At 36.2% G+C, this 20,245-nt stretch overlaps 1 protein-coding gene across 14 annotated transcripts in view; it reads right to left on the bottom strand.

The window, feature by feature from the left end:
- The window catches only part of Slc4a10 (solute carrier family 4 member 10), a 270,855-nt gene that overhangs the window by 28,705 nt on the left and 221,905 nt on the right, over positions 1–20,245 (bottom strand). For all 14 annotated transcript variants that reach the window (XM_028865674.2, XM_028865529.2, XM_028865911.2 and 11 more), the window contains 6 exons: positions 19,054–19,159; positions 13,649–13,810; positions 11,615–11,728; positions 10,335–10,496; positions 5,238–5,489; positions 3,995–4,063 (listed from right to left, as the gene is read on the bottom strand). In XM_028865674.2, coding sequence (XP_028721507.1) covers positions 3,995–4,063; positions 5,238–5,489; positions 10,335–10,496; positions 11,615–11,728; positions 13,649–13,810; positions 19,054–19,159 — 865 coding nt within the window. The remainder of the gene's footprint in view (positions 1–3,994; positions 4,064–5,237; positions 5,490–10,334; positions 10,497–11,614; positions 11,729–13,648; positions 13,811–19,053; positions 19,160–20,245) is intronic.

The following is a 20,245-nucleotide window of genomic DNA, read 5'->3' as shown; positions in this document are numbered from 1 at the left end:
CACACACATGTACACGTGTACCTGTGCATACACACAGGTATATGATATACCTGTGTATATAACGTATATCAATGCAGATTCATACAGAGATGCAAACTATCTTATTTGGGTCATTTTAATAGATGGATCCAATGTAATCAGTGGATTATCTCTATTTCAACTTGGTCATAATGATAGATAAAATAACTTAAAATTTATTTTATAAGCTACATTTTTCATAGACTCTTACTTCAACATATTTTATTGAATAATTAATTTTACTGCATATTAGTTGTATTTTGTGTGAACCACTTGTTTCACCTTTAGGCCAAATTTTGTTATTTATAATTCCTTCAGTGAGGGGGGTTATTTAGAAAACAATGGTTTTTATCACCATCAGTCACTATTCTAATTCATAAATTTTTATAATATAACCTATGCATTTTCAAAAGAACACTGATAAATATTTCTCAGCTACCATAAGAAAATTATCAGCTACTTATCATCAGATATTTCAAACTTTACTGTGCAGATAAACAAGTGTCTATAGAGTTAGGGCTAGGGCATCCTGTTTTCTCAAAACCCAATTTGAGATGGAATAGGTGTGAGAGAACATCAAACTCAATAGAAATCTATCTTCCTTTGGGTATGCTCTGTCTTCTGTGTGGCCCAACTGTTCTTCAGTTATGCAAACTATACTGAAATGTACATTACTCCATCCACTAATACTCATTCATAATCTTCCAAAGTTATTTGCTGAAACCCATGCCAGAGCTGACTGCTAACCTCATTCTTGGCTCACCTTGTGTGTGTGTGTGTGTGTGTGTGTGTGTCTTTTCTACCACATAACTATATCTTAAAGTTAAGAATCATTAAGCAGATACAATTTTGTATATGATGGAAGAATAGAGAATAAAATCCTTTAGCTTACAACTGAATGTCTGTTCCTATAGAATTTTCCCCACCCATCATTATCCATTTAGGGAGCTATGTTGTTGCATAAGTGTGCTTCAGTGAGTGGGCGCTTCAATTGTTATTGTTTAAGTGGCACATTTGCTTCCCTTTGGATCCCTGCAATGTTGGAATGAATATAGATGTGGTTATATATTTGAATACAGAAACAGCATTCATGAGAACATTGTGATCTGTTTTTTCTGCCATATTTCACAGCGAGAAGCCTACATAGTGAGTTCCTTAATAGTGCCAAAAAGCCAGGTGACATAAAGAGTCCTCCAATTTGCTTGGTAACAAAGTAGCATGCTCCTTAGGATATCCACCATAGACAGCTAATGTGCTTGCCGAGCACTACTCCAGGAATAACGATCGTGATAAATCTATTCGAAGTATTGCATTTGGCTTTCATTGTGTCCCAATAGCAATGTGTAATATTTCCCCATGCAGTCAGCTTCAACTTCCCAATAGGAATTTTAACTGTTCACTTACATTTCCACCAATTCTGTTTCTCAGTGTGAGACCTGTCAAAGTGTGCCTAGGCTTTCTATTTCATTATCGTGATTTAAAACTCACTAAATTTGATTTGAGGACTTTGATGTTCTCTTCAATCTCATTTGAAAGGATCACATCCCAAGTAATTCTAAAACTTGACATATTGTTTAATTCTAAGCCACGTGGTTAAAAAAGAAAAAAATCATTTGAATGGAATTAGAAGAAAATCTGCCGGTATCTACCCACAATTATTTCACTTTGTTTTTCAATTCCTGCTGCTCTATTTATATGAGCCTGAGGCCTAATAATAAATGCTTTCCACTTACAGACAGAATCACTACTCATTGAAACTTTTGCCAAAGGCAAAAAAAAAAAAAATCAAAAATCAAAAACAAATGAAAACACTAAACTAATTCTATTGAAATGTATTTCATACATGATACTTTAAATGAGCAAATTAAATCTTTGAGTAAAATTTTAAAACACAACAGTTCCTGATCATGCCCTCCCTTCCTTGAGGTATAGAGCCTCTACATTTGTGGATTTCAGTATCTTACAATGGCCTCATGTTGAAGCTTTGCCCCAGTTCTGGCAGCCCACACTGTTTCAAGGGCTGGACGCTGCTTCTCTTAAAGGCAGGCCAGTTTCCTCAGGGATGAGACCTCGCGCTTCTTGTGTCTCAACCAGGATCTAATTCCTCCATATGTTTTCATCAGCAGTTAGAGTAGCCACACTGTAGTTTATATTATTTTTAGTTTTTTAAAAAATCTATATAATAAACAAGCCTCACTGTAGGCTCTTATGAAGAAAATGAAGTGCTCTGGCTGAAGAGTATTGCCATAAACAAAGACAATTCAAAGCTACATTTAAGTAGAAATCTGCATTCATTTCTGAAGGTCACAGAACAAATTACTACAGCATTTTGGTTTAATGAAATAAAAATGTCCAGTTGTGGAGGTCAAAAGTCAGAAATCAAGATTTTGGCAGGACTACGATCCCTCTGTGATCCCAAGGAGAGAATGGCTTTCCATTTCCTGCAGCTCTTCATGGTTTCCTGTATTCTTATTTCACGGCAGCAAAACTCCAATGTCTACTCCAACCTCCATGGCTCTCTTCCCTCCATCCTGCATGGTCCTCTTCCCTCCATCCTGCATGGCCCTCCTCCCTCCATCCTGCATGGCCCTCTTCCCTCCATCCTGCATGGCCCTCCTCCCTCCATCCTGCATGGCCCTCTTCCCTCCATCCTGCATGGCCCTCCTCCCTCCATCCTGCATGGTCCTCTTCCCTCCATCCTGCATGCCCCTCCTCCCTCCATCCTGCATGGCCCTCCTCCCTCCATCCTGCATGGTCCTCTTCCCTCCATCCTGCATGCCCCTCCTCCCTCCATCCTGCATGCCCCTCCTCCCTCCATCCTGCATGGTCCTCTTCCCTCCATCCCGCATGGCCCTCTTCCTTCCATCCTGCATGGCTCTCCTCCCTCCATCCTGCATGGCTCTCTTCCCTCTGTCCTGCATGGCTCTCCTCCCTCTGTCCTGCCGTGGTCCCATTACCTATGTCTTTATGTCCTGCTCAGATATGGTCTGAGTCTTAAGTGTTCCCCACAGGCTCATGTTCTGAAAACTTGATCTCCAGTGGTGGCACTGCTTTGGTAGGCTATGGAACCTCTATCAAGTGGTGTGGGCTAGCAAAAGTCTGTCCCTGGGGGCCAGGCCTCTGAAGGTTATAATCAGACAATAGTTCAAGTCCCACACTGTCTGCTTCCTGGCTTGCTGCCTTGTGACTAACCATTACCACATGTTCCCACTACTGTAGACAGAACTACTCTCCCAGGGCTTCCCTGCTATGATGGCCTGAAATCCCTTGAAGCCATGAGCCAAAATATATCTTTCGCATAAGGTATTTTTTCTATTGTTGTGGATAGAGTCCATAAACATGGCTTGGTAATTATTAAAGATTATTAAAGATATATATATATGTATATGTATGTCTTGAAATGAACTTAATTCGTTTTCTAAAAGGGTGATGAAAACTCAACTTTTTTCAGTGTTAATATATTTACGGTAAACAGCAGTGCAGCTAGCAAAGTGCCTGCCATCCAGGCATGAAGACTAAAGTTAGATCCTCAGAGTTCACCTAATAAAAACAGTCATGGTGGTGCTTGTAATGCCAGTTTTGGGGAAATAGAATTGGAGACATCCCTGGGTCCACTGGCCAGTCACTCTAACCTAGACAGGGAATAGCAGGGCTGTCCTCTGGCATATATATATATATATATATATATATATATATATATATATATATTATATATATATATATATATATATGCATTCTCTTTCAAACACATATACACACTTACATAGACATTTAAGGTTATCCATCTTTAGAGCTGGCTATAAATGAGAGAGTGCCCACTTAGCAGAGAATCTTCTTTAGCATCTACAGTTCTGGCCACTTTCATAAGATTGACATATGGTCAGAAAGCTCTGCTCAGATGATGGTTGCTGTCACATGCCTCAACATCTGTACTTTAGGTTACAACAGACACGCTTGTAAGAGTAAAGTAATTTACCTGAATTCCCTTGAGAGATGAAGCCCCCATATAAAGAAACACTCCATACAACACTGGCATGGGGATAAACTGTAAAAGAACAATCAGTAAATGGGAGGCATTATTTTCCAACATGTGGTCATTCAGTTTTGTACTTAGCACAGTTGGGGGAAAGGGGGAAATTAAAAACATTTTGGAAACAAGTATAGTACAGAATTGCTTCTAATTAGTTTCAGACGCTACCTCAGCATTTTTTATCTGTATAACATTAAGCAGTTATATAACCTGCCCGAACCTTAGTTTCTCAATCTCTAAAGAGATGATAATAATAGTGCAGCTATAAGTGTTAAACTTATCCTAAAAACTACATGATTCCAGAGAGATAGCACTATAAGCTATCATTGTGCCACAACAAATATTGAGTATTAGCCTTTAAAAACAGTTTACATTCTGTTTTAAAATATTTGAATTAAAGGTAAAGAGAATGAAGTTTACTTTTACAATGTGGTCCTTAATTATGGCAGATATTTGTTAACATGTGAATTGCTCAAATTTCTTTTATTGGGTTAGCTCATTTTATCTAGTATCCTATTACTTATATAACAGAAATACAAATTTTCAATGATTAAAAACAAGAAGATACAGATAAATTCAATATTTCAATTAATATTTGATATTTAAGCAATCAAAATGAATGATAATGCATAATGTAGCTAACATGCTGCAAGAATATCTGCCAGATTTGTATCACAAAACAATCCCTCTCTACTGCTATTCAAAATTAATTTGATAATTTAAAATGTGAAAATTTCTTATATGCAATGATGATTTACATGCAGCATTTGTGTGGAGCCTTCAAAATAAAAAGCTGTCTGTGTGACAAATAGTCATTGTCCAGTCTGCATCACTGACTTATAGTAAATAACATTCAGTCTACAGACTAACAAAATAATAGAACCTTTAACCTGGGCCGGACTACAGTGAATTCAGTCACTAGCCACTTAAAAAGTGTGACATTTTCCCATTGCTTGAAAATTACAAATCAAAATTGTTACTGTCATGAAGTATAACAAAATTATATTTTCAAGTAGTTAAGGATTCTAAAACACAGGACAAAATTTCATTCACCCTTGAAGGAGAATTATTGAAAAACTTTAAAATTAATCACTTTTTATCTCATGCTGTGCAATATTTACAAATTTATGTCTATATTATAATGCTATCTTAAACATATTTATTCTTCCATAAGGGATAATTTCATTACCTTCAGAATGCTGGTCATAAAAACTGAGGATCCCATAAGAATAAAAATCATGAGCCCAGTCACTCTCTGCTCCCTGATGCCGAGAAACTTGGGTTGTTCTCCTGGAGCAGAGCATTCTGATTCCAGCTTCAGGCTGTTGACATGAGTGATAGAGAGGACTGTGGCGGCCACAAACCATGGCAGGCCCATAATGGAGCACACCCCAAGCATGATGGCCACCATTAGCAGATCCAGGTGATAGCCACAACCTTTCTGTTAAAGAAACAAAAGAAAGAGAAGGAAACTGTGTCAGCAACACAGCTACTGATGGCTTGGTCGTGAATAGAAACCATTTCCCGACAATACTGAGAGTCCTTCCATAGCAGATGCCCTGGAACTAAGATCCTAAATACTATTTCCAGCAGCCCTCTCCCATTTTAATGAGTGATGTTTTATTGGAAAGAATAATATCATAGAGCCTAGTCTCCCTTATTTATTCTCACTTTTATTTCAGTACATTATGACCTTATTCTCATTTTGTTCCCTTCTCAACAGCCAAAGAATTCAGCCATCCCTTCAAACAACAGTGGTTTTTTTGTTTGTTTGTTTGTTTGTTTGTTTTGCCTCCTCTGAAATTCCACGCCACTCTCACTGTCCTACACTTAAGTGCAGGCAAGAAATGAAGTGAGGAAAAGTAGGTGCCAGGATGTTCAAAGACTGCTCTCTTGATAGGCTGATTGGGTGAGGAGATCTCAAGGGAGAACTCAAAAGACACCCAAGAGTGCTGCTAGCCTCTCCCACTGTGCCGTGTAGCTATAGAAAGTGTAAAAGCCCCACAGGTAGCAAAACTCTTGATTGATGTGTTCTAGTTCTTATTTTTATTTTTTTTTTTTAGTACTACTTCATGAAAACCAGTGTAATAGAGTTCTGGAAATGCACTGCTGGGAAGAAATGATGGCAAGTACGGGGCCTGCATGGGTCCACACCAGGTTCTCTGCATGTGTGTTGTGGCTGTTAGCTTGGGTTTTTGTGAGATTCCTGAGAGTGGGAGCAGGTGTGTCTCTGACTCATTTGCCTGCCCTTGGGACTCTTCTCCTATTGGGTTGTCTTGTTCAGCTTCGATATAAGAGCTCTTGCCTTGTCATAATGTATCTTGTTTTGTCCTGTTTGGCTGTTGTCTCTTGAAGGCCTACTCTTTTCTGAGAAGGAAATGGAGGAGGTGTGTGTGTGGATCTAGAGTAGAGGAGAGATGGGAGGGGGCTGAGAGGAGTGGAGGTAGGGGAAACTGTGGTCTGATGTATTGTATAAAAGAAGAAACTATTTTCAATTAAAAAATAAAAATTAAACACAACAACAACAACAACAACAACAACAAAAATCTCAGGCCTTTTCCTATCTGAGAGAAGTTGGTAACGATAATAAAGGGCATTTGGTTAAGTTGTAGTAATTAAATTATTTAATTCTAGAAATCATTGAGAGTGATGTGCACTGCATCATAAACACTAAGTGTATTTAAGATTCTACTGTAATAAAAACAAGTTATTTAAGGACAGATAACATCAAATCACTTCTCGGTATTTCCCATAGATTCTTAGCATAATTATTAACACATAAGAAATAATCAATAGAAGTTATAGGTTGAATTTTTTGATAGAGTGTCTTATTATATAGATTAAGTGCCTGGCCTGGAACTCATAGGCAATCCTCTTACCTCTGCCTGCTGAATGGAATGACTTACATAAGGAAACAGGTATTCTTGAAACACATCTTAAAATTCAATGTAATAATTGTAATTGTAGAATAGATAGAGTAGTACATTTGGCCTGATAGAGAGAATAAAATACCAGGGGATATCCAGAAAATGGGAAACCATCCTGGTGTCAACATAACCAAAAATGCATAAGAAAAAGCCTTTGGCAAAACATTTGGTAAGCTATAGTTTCATTGCATAAAACTCAAGTCCTTGGAAAGCAATGCCTGAAGCAGTTACAGGTGTGTTTTGTCCTAGGGACTGCAAATTACGATATGAATTAGAATCTACCCAAATTCCTGCATCTGAGGGATTCAGTGCAATTGTGACACTGGAACTATTTTAGAGTTGTGATGTTACCAAAAGTGATGGGGTTATGAGAAGTGCTTGGGGCCACAGATGAACATCAAAAGAGAAAAGATGATAGAGCTCTTTAGAGATGAGGGTTTTAAATTTTATTTTTATTATTTTAGCAGATTCTTAACTTTCTAAGCATCCACATCCACTAAATTTACTAATATGAAGAAAGTCTTCCTCATAACAATGATTTCCTGTAGCTTTTATTAGCTTTTTAAAAATTTAATATAAAGATGAACAGTGGAATTTTGGATTTCTGGAAGTGGGCCAGATAACTATTTCAGAGAGAGTTATTTTGTTTTTAAAATGAATACATGATTTTCCTTAATTATGCTGTACAATAAGAATAATTTGACTTAATGGAAGTAAAGCAGTTCTGACATTTCCTCTCATTAATCAGCATCCTTCTTGCCTTTCTTTTAAAATGTTTTTAAAAACTTGTTCATTGCAAACAAATTATTAGCTGATTAGGCATGCCAGCCAAAAGGAAGTATCCCTTTGTCAGAGAGAGAACTCTGCACCTTGTAACATATTTCTGTAGTTTTTTTTTTTTTTTTTTCAAAAATAAAGACAGAACTGAAGCTTTTATTCTCACATTCATCCTTGAATCATGGGACACGGACATATGGGAGGAAAAGGGAGCATAGCAACAGGTGATGCTACACCAGACCCCACTAGAACCAACATGCATCAAGACAAGAGGCCAGCCGAGAGGACCATCTGATACCCAGATGCCACCGCTGAAAAAAATCGTCTCAGAGCTTGGCAGCAACTTCCTGCATCTGTCAAGTTAACCACATAAAAGACTATAGATTGACATGAAGAACCAGGCTGACAAAGAGGGCAAAAAAGAACATATCAAATGCCATAATCATCAAGGGAATGTGGTGCCAAATGAATGTTGCAAATGCATTCATTTACTCTAGTGATCTGGGATTGTATTGCTGTTTATTAAAAATGATGTCAAAAGAAGCCTGAACTGTCTACGGAAACATGTAGAAAATCCCAGAGCTGTATATTAACAGAAACTTTCTTTTTTGCAAAATAATGTCTCTCTTTATTTCCACTTTTACAGAGCATGCTCTAAACAAAACCAAGCTTTTGTTTTTAATGCCTTTAAAAAGGACTCAGTTAAACTATGCCCCAACCCAACTCTAAAAGGAAAAAAAATGTTAGAGTATAAATTTAATTGTGCATCTATATAATATATAATAATTTTCCTGGTCATATTTTGATATTTGTGGCTGCTTTCATATTTGTGTGACACAAAGACCAGTGGGGGTGAATTTGAGTATTGCTAATTTTATGCTCCCTAATTCTCAGGTATAGTAGATTACTTAACCAATGAGTGGGGTTTTTGTCTCTGGAGCTCAACACTTTATTGTGTATATACTACCAAAGATTATTGTAAAAACATTTTCTTGTTGTCATGAAAAATATCATGTAAAAGAAAACGAGTGGTTCTGGCAATGAGGTGAGGAAAAGTCAAAAAGATCTGTAATACATTAAGAAGATAGAGAAAACGGTATGAATTGTGAGGACCTGAGGAGATGATGTACATTCAGATACATTTTGTGAAGACCACAACGTGCTTGACACAGAAATGAAAGAACATGATTCACAGAACAATTCCAGACAATGTTGTAACCAGAGCAACAATGAACTTTCAATTAAACAAATTAGTAAAATCTGGAGTGTAGTTAGCTTGTGATTTGGGGATATATCCAGGAGACATCTTTTCATGAACATGAAGCTCAAACCAAAGCCAGGAAACTGAAAAAATTTCAGTGTAGCAACAGGCAGTTTGAATAATCATGGTATAAACTTTTATTCTTAGTAATCAGTGTTCTAAGAAGTAATATTTTATTGTTGTCAAGAGGAAAACCAACAATAATAGATTATATTATGGTGGAATTTATAGGAGGAAAAGGCTAGATGCAAAAAATAAGTTTTTATTGTTGTTAAATTATGACTAGACTGGAGAGAACCTGCTTTGAAAATAACTATATTCAATGTGAGTGCAGAGTACTCAGACATACACACATTCAAATGCATAAATATGTAAATATAACCTGCGGATTCTATTTTGTTGCTTGTGTGCATGACTTCAGCGCTGATCATTTGGTACTGGATAATCAGTGAGGGGGCTCATCCCTGGGAAACACTAATTCTCCCTCTCTCAGCAACCATTAGTTGCCTGTCATTCTTTGTCTAGTAATGGGATTTCCTCCTTTCATGTCAACATGTCTACTGGTGTTATCCTTGTTGAGGTTTCGTAGGTATAGATTCCTTACCTCACAGCAGACTTCCTGTTCCTCTGGCTCCTACCATCTTCTGCCCTATCTTCCTTTATTGATTCTCATTATTTTTAACCATTCAATATTTTATTGATTTAACATTTATATAAATGATAATACGTATATTGCATACAAGTTGAATGGCAATGAAAATCTTTAATTACAGTTACAAAGCAGTGGGCTAGAATACATTAAATAAAATCTATTTGTTTTAAAAAGTTATTAGAAATCTGCAATAATGCTCAAAGATGTCAATTATGATCTATAGTATCTACGGCCAAGGTTTCCCTTTGTTTCAGGCATTACAAACAAATAATATTTTTAAATGATATAATTCAGTGAAACACACCCGAAGACATGGTCCCTTATAATAATGAACATACTTGGTGTCAAATAAAGGGAAGAGGAATTCCAAACCCAGGCAGGTTGGTAAGTAAAAACTTCACCAGAATTGAACATTTCATTAAATCAGTGTTAAGCATGCTAAAGTTAGAACTGATGTTTCCCCTGAAGGTAAGTGGAAGTTAGTCAAATGTTACAAGCAAATTTCCATACAACTGTAAGACAAAGTATCCCGGAAAACAATAAAAACTACGAACCTGAAAACAGTATTTTATACTGGACAAGTGAACTCAATTCCAGCAAAATCTATGACCATCAATTCCTATCAGCTAAATAAAAATTATTTATATTATAATGGATGTTAAAACACACCTTAAGCTTATGCTCTTTTCTGTTGATGATGACAGCTGTAATCTGTTGGTCCATGAAAATCAAAATTGTACAAAGCAAAGCTGGAATAATAGCAGCTATAATTGTCCACCATGGGTTTGGACCTAAAGGTGTAACAAACCAGCCACGGTCATCTCTCGTAGGCTGAGAAAAAAATTAAACATACATATTAGGACCTAGATTGATAAATACCTAATGAAACTAAGTCATATAGATATAAACAGGGAATTCTTAATTATAAAATGTTTGACTGAGCATTATTCAGTAATAATGAACTCATGGAGCATTACATCATTAAGGACACCATCCTAAGTATGTTATCTTTCAACTCATTTTCCCCCTCAACACTGTAAAGATGAAATTAGACATAAAATGCTATAGAAATTGTCTAAGATTCTAGGGCTAGTAATTAATTGAGGTCAAATTTGAACTTCAGTAGGCTAATTAAAAAACATATTCTCTATCAATGCCTGTATTAAATACTACCAACACCATTTACTGATGGCAAATTTACTGTTGTCTACATTTAAAACTGCACATTGAATACTATGCTAGAAACAAGATAATAGATAAATAAGACAGAACTTTCTTTTAGTTTAGAATCACAAGGAGACACATAAACAGTGTTTTGATATAATATAGTAACTTATTTTAGGTATGTATACAGGATACTGTATGAAAATTAAAAAAAAAAAAGAAAGAAACTCAGCCACATCAGAAGCTCAGCAAAAAGTTCAAAACATGGCTAATGCTGGAACTGAGTCCCAGAGGAATTCATTATGACAGCAAAATCCTATGATTAAGCCCTAGTTCTGTTTGACAGATGAGAAAACAGGCTGAAACAGCAAGTTCCTGGCTTCAAGGGCATGTCCTGCCTTTATAATATGGTTGGCATTCTCATGCAAAGCCTATTTTATCTGCTTTACAAACCCCATTCACTCTAGTGTTGCCTCATAATAATGCATGTTCCTTAGATGGATTCTTTGGAATTAGGCATGTTATAATGTATTTACATATTCCAACTAGAATGGCCAACAGGAAAATGTTTAAGCAGTCTTCAGGCTTCATTTCTATGGTTCTTTTTTAACACTGGACCACAACTTTATTCATGCTATGTATTGTTTATTTCTTATTCTATTAAGGTATATTGTTCATGCTCTCAAGAAAATCTCATGTACTGGGGTCACAGACATCATCAACATGAAGATTTAGATACAGAGATATAGAAAAGTAGATAGATGTTAAGTGCTAACTATGTTCACCTTGAAAACACTTGGTACTTGTAGTTTTGGCGACGGAATCCCAATGGCATAGTCAATTAAAACCATACACAGAATTGTAAGAAAAACTGCAAAGTCACTCACTATGGATCGAACCTAAAAATAATGAAAATGCTGTTACTTGAGGGAGCTATAAATAATAAGGAATACCCAGAAGCAGTCTCAAATCATACTTTATAAACGCTGTGACATAATACTATGATGTTACATTGTAGGCGCATTATAAAGTATTATCATTAGCTATGCTAGAATTTGAATAGATATCTATGTTCCTCATCCACACATTTCAGAATAAAGATTCATTGAACTGAAATAATGCTGGTCATTTTCTTTTCAATATTTATTTAAAGTATTTTTTCGAACCCAAGTATGTGAAAATTTAGAACACAGATTAAGGTCATCTGGCCTGAATCTGATGAATTTTAAGCCTCTTTCATAGAAGTTACATTTTAACATTATGAATCTAAAGGGACATTAAATCAAATCAACTCTTTTTATTAAAGAAGCATGTTTTCATTACTTTAATTAAGGCATGACAATTGGTGATATATAAAAATAGTGTAGGCAAGTTTTAAAATTTCTTTTATTTAAAACAAATTCTATATAAACCAGTTTTCAAACAATTTCTTGTTGTAGAAAGCCATTGTGTGGGGTGCACAGTACATGGCACACATGTGCAGGTCAGAAAAGAACCGCCATAGATACTGGCTCTCAGTTCCTCACTGACATGGAACTTCACCAAGCAGGCCAGGTAAAGCCACAGGCGCATGCAGGCCCACCTCTCTCCCCTTCCAATCTCACTGTCTCAGGGTTACAGATATGCACGACACACCAAGCTTTTTTTTTTTTTTTTCTTAACATGGGTTCTGGGGCTCTGGATTCAGGCTCTCATACTTACAAGGCAAGCACTGTACTGACTGAATCATCCCTCAAGTCCTACAAGGACATGCTTGAGTAATTATCCTTAAGCAATTGTCAACAGTATTTGTTTTCTATTAGTATGCTTTTGCAACATATACACAAAATACTTAGGATTGAGGTTCCCATATACCGTATTAATCAGGTTAAACTGGAGTGGAGGAAATGAGTCTGTTATCTTAGCAAAGGAGAAGGTGACAGAAAAGGCAGCTCTCTGTGGAAGGGACTCTTTTTGACACATTTGCCAAAGTGGGATGCTTTTGAGATGTGTATCTCAACCTGAAAACGTCTGTTTGCTTGGTTTTCTTTACTCTGTCACCCTCTGTTCCTTTTTGTGGTAGAATCAGACATTACAGATGTTACACTACAGTTAAATGTTGAATTCACTGATTCTCTGTCTACTTCCCAAATATGCAGATACATGCACAATGGGTTAGGGGGAAAGGATTGATGCTTTTAAAACAAGAGGAAAACAATGTTCGAGTGAGCATTGCAGGGCTTCTCCATTCAAAGCAGTGGTTCTGTGGGCCGGGGCCCCCTTTGCACACAAACAACCTTTTCACAGGGTTTGCCTAAGGCCATCGGAAAATACAGGTATTTCCATTATGATTCATAACAATAGAAAAATTACAGTTATGAAGTAGCAATAAAAATAAATTCATGGTTTAGGTCACCAGAACATAGGGACCACTGTTAAGAAGATTGAGAATCAGTGACTTAGAGAGTGTAACAGTTGTTCCTCTGAGGTAACTGTCAGACTGGAATAGGCCCCTTTATCCACTGGGAAAGAATGTGACAATCAGTAAGATGACAGGTGCTTAGACTTTCCAAAACTGTAAGTGGGGAGGGAAGTGCTGGCACTTTCAGTTAGAAGTAAAACCTGAAGGGCCTGTGCCTCCTCAGGTACCCATGTCACAGAAGTGTTCCCCTTCAGTCCCTTCCAAAAGCCAACCTCTAACTTGCCGGTTCCCTCACGGCCAAACCTCTTCATGGTTCCCTTCATTCCTCAGTAACTCTTCTTTGTCCTCAAGTATGTAGGATCTCATAACAACTGCACTGTGGTTTATATTTGGGTCAGGAGTATTAGAGCCCAAGTACCTTGGTTGGGAAATACCGGCTTGTCTTGAACTGCTTCAGGGTGGCTGACATGGTGACTGTGGAGAAGAACAGGATCACCGACCAAAAGAGAACATCTGGCACATAGGGATGGCCATGGCCGCAGGCGCGCCCAACATACTCACCATGCAGTGATCTGCACTCCTGCACAGGAAGGGAAATAGAGCTGATAAAGAAAATCCAGTGCTTTTCTTCCAGAAAGCTAACACCTGATCTGCAGCTGAGATACCAAGACTGTCCGCTGATGGCGCCCACAAGGATTTAGCAGATATGATACTTGCTTTCAAAATTCTACTTGGATAAGTATTAAATCTAACATCTATTAAGTTCAAGATAGCAGATGTATTCACAATGTGGTAAGTTTGATAATGTATAGTTTATACTAACATCAGATACATGATGACAAAGTACTTAAACATATCATTTTCACCACATTTCACACCAACAGCACAAATAGATGTTCTCATTTATATTTGTTATCTGAAAAAGCCAAGGCATGTAGAGAGTGAGCAGTGTACTTCAGCCCCATCAATGCTGTGTGGTGGAGCTGGGCGCATGCACCATTCCTATAGCATATTAAAAACAACAATTATTTAGGAAAACTTATTTAAAACTACCAAGGAAGACAAGAAGGGCACAGGAAAATGATGATATATAATTAAAGAAATGGTCCTTGAATCAGATATGGCAACTATTGAATTCAAAGGAAAAAATGAAGAAAAAATTACTACATGAGCAAGGCAAAGTTCATGTCTATTATTCTGATATATATATATACATATATGTATGTATGTATATTTCCTTTCTTCTTTCTAAAAAGAGAAAGAAAAATATCTTAAATTACTACCTTAGCCATTAGGTGGCAGCAAAGTCAAATAGAACTTCAAGACAAAAACAACATTTTATATAAGCATTAAATATTTTGAAAGGGAAAAATATTTCTGACATCTTGGAAAACTTTTTATTCTAAAAATTATATTACTCTGTTACAAAATAAATAAAAATTAACAGCTTAAAGAAGCCAGTGAATTCTTTAGTAATCTAGATATCCTGAATTGAATTGTGCAATCACAGGAAGAAAATGTAGAGACACAGTCTTTTCACTGAGCCAAACCTCAAGCCTCCGAGTCCTCTGTAACATAAAATCAAGTCCTCTGAAAGATTTTAGAATAAACAAGTAGCCACATTGTCATCTGAAACAACCAATCAACAAGTAAACTCTACTTGACCTAGGTGCCCCATCCAAAGATTTTGGAGAAATACTATCAGTATAATTTATAATCACCCAACAAACACGGCAGTATCTTTCTTGTTAGCTAAATTTCAATTATTCATGTTAAGCTGATTCAGAGCACCGAAAACACGGCCATTGAAAAACTACAGAATAAGCCTCTAGGCATTATTTAGAGCTTTAATTTTTCCTTTTCTAAAACAGAATAAGAAAAAAAAAACTGAGTCCTTAAATTTTTCAGTCTTTTTGTGTGTGCCTGTTCAGAAAACTTGGAACAATTACTGCACAATGTAGTGTGTAGCTGGGCGTCTGCACAGAGGAGGTGAGAGTCCCACATATTGCATACTGAATCGTGAGCACCTGCAATCTTTCCTGCAGGTGTGAAAGGCTTCTAAGCATTCCCTGGATGCAGCTGGATGCTGGATGCAGCACTACACATATCCTCTACTCCTAATAAGACAGATACTAGATCATTCAACTGCCTTATCTATAACAAACCATAATCTAAGCCTAGTTACTCCAAATGAGGCAGATTGAAAAGTATTAGTTTTTCTTGTTTTCCAGGGGAGAGAGTCTCTAATTTTAAAAAGTAAATTTTGTGACCTGCAAAATTCAACATTTGTTTCAGTTTTATGCTGTGTGTCTCTCTCTTACACACACACACACACACACACACACACACACACACACACACACACACACAAAGGGAGGGGGGAAGGATAGAAACAGAGAAACCGAGAGAAATGAGTCCTGAAATTCAGAAAGGCAAACAAAATTCAGTCTTACATGGATTAATTTACAATGGGTACTCAAAAGATATTTGATAACAAACAGGTTTCTACTAATTACTTGACAAAAATAAGTTTTATGAAATAAGAATTGAAAATCATGAGTTTATTTCCCCTTGTGTGTGTGTGTGTATGTACACACACACACACACACACACACACACACACACACATTTATATATATATGCTAAAAGGCATTGAAGCAATTTTCAATCAACTGATAATCACTTGCAAATACGTTTTCTTTTAGTTTTAAAATTTGAGATTATAATTACACTTCCTCCTTCTTTTTCCTCCTTCCAAATCTTCCCATATACCCCTCTTTGCTCTCTTAAAATTCATGGCCTCTTCTCCATTAAATGTTATTACATGCATATATGATTAAACTATGCCTAAATATTCTTTAGAATGGTTGACATTGAGATACTGCTGACTAGACTTATGTATGTACATAGAGACAGAAATCTAAGTATACTAGCTTATCATAAAGTTGAATTAAATAGTAAATATGTGGGATGGTAGTAGTCTGTAACAGGCTTTCTCCTGAGTCACCAACCAGCTTCCAAAACATGACATAGAGTCTTACTACTAGTTATGAATGCTCGGCCTTAGCTTATGCTTGTCTTGCTAGCTCTTGTAACTTAATATAGCTTGTTTTCTTCATCTAAGTTTTGTCTCAGGGCTTTTTACCTTTCTTTCATTCTGTATGTCCTACTCTGTGTCTGTCTGTCTTTCTCTCTCATATACTTCTCTTTCCTGTTCTCGTCTCTCTAGCCTAAATTCCTCCTACTACTTATTCTCTCTGCCCAACAGCCCCACCTATCCCTCTACTGCTTAGCTATTGACTGTTCAGCTTTTTATTAGACCAATCACAAGACTTAGGCAGGCAAGGTAAGACAGCAACACATCTTTAGATAATTAAACAAATGTATCATAAACAAATGTAACAAATGCTTACATAGTTAAAGTAACATTCCACAACAGTAGTTCAACACAATCATTCAGTATTTATCAAATATTTAACTCGATTTTGATTCTTTGCCCTTTCTGAGTTAGCAAGGTATAAATTAGTAATCATGAGATACAATATAATAAAATCAAATAATATATGATATGCCACAAATATAATATTAAATTAAATGTTACATCACTATTTTCACAAATCTAGTTATAATAGTCATTAATATAATGATTTGTTAATATATATGTTAGAAAATAATTATGGTTATGCTGAGGAAAAAACAGTATAACATAAATTAACTAATTTTCATTGACAAGAATCATAGGACTTTTTCTTTATGTAACATTCATTCTCATGATTAAGAATGTTTCTGGTCAAGAATAGAAATTATCTCTTGAAAACTCTGATACCAACTAATGAAAATAATATGAAATATCTTCCAAAACAGTAACCTATAGTAGAGAACTTTAAAAATTAAAATAAGTCACCAAATGTTACATTTTCTTTGTCTCTAAAATATTTGTCTCAAAAATATTTGAGCTCAAAACTTTTATTTTCAAATGTTGGATGGGTAGGGAGGTAGGGAGGATCTGGGAGGAAGTGGGAAGGGAGAAACACTATCAAAATATATTTATTAAAAAATCTTAAGTAAAAAATTTGAAAATAATTCACTTACAACTAATTATATCAATTGTGTAATAAGTCTGTCTTTTAGAAGGCTATTATTCAGGATTGGCTAATATATAGAATAAATTTCACTATCATTAAATGACTCAGAAAATATACAATAAATGAATTATTTTGTAGAATAATTCAGACTGGATTATTTTGAATTTCACTGAAGAGAAAATAAGAGATAAGTTATACAGAAAGGGGCTCTTTAGACATAATACAGTTTATAAACAGGGAATCTAGAAAGAACACTCACTACAAAGCACATCCACCATGACCCTGACCTAAGTGTTCAATAAACTGCATTGTTCTTTCTTGTTTAGATCATTAGTTCCTTTACTGATCAATTCAGAAGACTTTCTGGGTGCAATAAACCTGGATGCATTACTTTTCTAGGGAAATGTGGGTGGAAACGAATGAATGTTAACCACGAAAGTAGACAAGAGTAAGTGAAGGCCTGTTCTAAAGAAAATGACAAGGGACTGTTCTTTTCAAGATGACCGGATTTAAAAGAGTAAAATCTGTAACCTACAAAATTCAACATCTAATTTCCGTTTTATGCTAACTGTATGTCTCACACATAGGGAGAGGGGGAGGGAGAAGAAGAGAAAACAAGAGAAAAGAAAGGTCATAAAATATAGGCCAGGGTTGAATTGTAAATCAAGAGTAAGTCATTTGATTTTAATTCTGGAGGAACATATATAATGGAAACAGATAAAAGATCATATCTTTCTTAAATAAATTAGAGGCTTATAATATTTATATAACAAAAATATTTCTATGTTCCATTAACTGACTCACTTACTAAAATAGCATGTGTTTGATCAAATGAGGTAGTTTGTTTGGCTTTGTGCTAATGACTATGAAGAAATTTGTGCACATAAAAGTAGGCAAAGTGGCAAAAGCTTTGGATAGTAATACATATACCTGGAAGGAGTAAAAGAGAAGGTGGGGCTATTCAGGGATTTCCGTACTTATTACTGTACTGTATTATAAAGCAGAACACTTGTTTTTTTTTTACCCAAATTGCACACTTTCACTGAACAGAAATAAGTGAAGCTTGTGAATACAGATTCCAAGAGATGCACATACATACATGGAGTCAGAGTAAGAACAGAGAAATGATCCTGTGAGAAAAAAAAATTTACAAAGGGCCCAGAAAATAAAACAAAGGTACAGGATTGAATCATTATAGGCAAAAATACATGTCCATCCCTCTCCCCCTCCCTCTTTATTTTAGCAGACTAAATAATAAAAATGGACATTGGAAACCTGTTGGAAAACATATGAGAGTTTTCTTTTTAACTATCACTTTCATCAAAATCTAGTATTTACAGTAGAATATCAGGCCCATCCTCTCCCCTTAGCCTGTTCTGAACACTGGGAGAAGCATGTAGAGTAAGGGAAAATATCCTAGGTCCTTCATGTGCAAGGCAGAGTGTGCCCCACCATGATGGTAACCATCATGTTTTCAGTTGACTTTAGTCCCGTTCTTCTGTTTGGGCAAGCTTTCAGAGCAACTCAAGTCTATGAGAAGAAACATTTTTATGAGGAATAAAAACCCCAAGTATGGACGGATATCTGACATGGAGGAGCTTTAAAACAAAGCTATCACTTGTATAAGTTTGTATTTTCTAAATTCTTACCTTAGTTGCATTAACGGATTAATAATGTCAATAAAAGTCTTTACAGTAAATGACTCAAGATGTGAGTTCTTGTGCCATGTTTTACTTACTGACACACTTAGGTTCCCCCAAATTATGTCAGAGGCAGAAATATTGGACTCCCTCCATTCCTTCAGGGTATCATTGCTGGGACTATGTGGCTCCATACAGTTACATCTGAAAGAGCAAAATAATTTCTTTTCTGAAATTCAAAGCATATACTCAAGGAGTCATTTTCCTAGATAAAGCATTCATCCATCAGACAGACAAGCAGCTGGATCATCTAAACCACTCTCTGAAAGACTATACCAATAATCAGAACTAGAATGCTTGGATACTGCACCACTCAGTGGTTTTTCCTGGAATGAGGGATGATTCCAATGTCTACTTGCCTTATAAGTTATAAACCACCTGGAAAAATTATAAATATCCTACTTTAGTTATTTGTACAATCATATTAACAAAAAAATGGAATGACATTTAATTCACGCTCTGAAGGTCACATTTCGCTTTGCCATACAATTCTAATTTAGAGCTTGATTGAAGTGAAAGCCCTAGACAGGTCAGTATTATACTTGCCTTTGTGATGAGTGACAATCCCACTAGAGATCAATCAATATACATTTCTAATGCGCACAGTGTATGAGGTTCTGTGATGGATATTGGGTTCATTTCTAATCCTTTTACCTTGTCTATTGGGAAGCATTTTCCTATAGAGACATACTTCGAATGGTGCTTGGGCTCCACAATAACCCACACAGCTGGAAAGTGCATTAGACTGCCTCTGTGGTTATATTACTAGAACTGTAGAACTGACTTCCAGTGCTAAGCTTATTTCTATTGGAAAGCATCTCTTTGCCTAGGAAACTCTCGGTTTCTACTACAGGAACTTGCATTTTTCATTCCCATAATTCTTTCATGCTTCATTGCTGTGGATATCTGTATGCTGTGAATGTGTTGCTCTGATTGGTTAATAAAATGCTGATTCGCCAGTAGTCAGGCAGGAAGTATAGGTAGGACAAATAGAGAGGAGAATTCTAGGAACAGGAGGGCTGAGTCAGGAGACACTGACAGCCGCCCCCATGAGAAGCAAGACATGAAGGCAGAACTGGGAAAAAGTACCAAGCCATGTGGCTAAACATAAATAAGAATTATGGATTAAGTTAAGTGTAAGAACTAGTCAGTAATAAGCTTGAGCTAACGGCCATATAGTTTGTAAATAACATAAGCCTCTGTGTGTTTACTTGGGTCCGAGTGGCTGTG

Source organism: Peromyscus leucopus, chromosome 4, assembly GCF_004664715.2.
Source record: "Peromyscus leucopus breed LL Stock chromosome 4, UCI_PerLeu_2.1, whole genome shotgun sequence".
Classification (NCBI taxonomy): Eukaryota; Metazoa; Chordata; class Mammalia; order Rodentia; family Cricetidae; genus Peromyscus; species Peromyscus leucopus.
The sequence above is the reverse complement of the archived record's forward strand: the minus strand, read 5'-3'. Positions and strand labels throughout refer to the sequence as shown.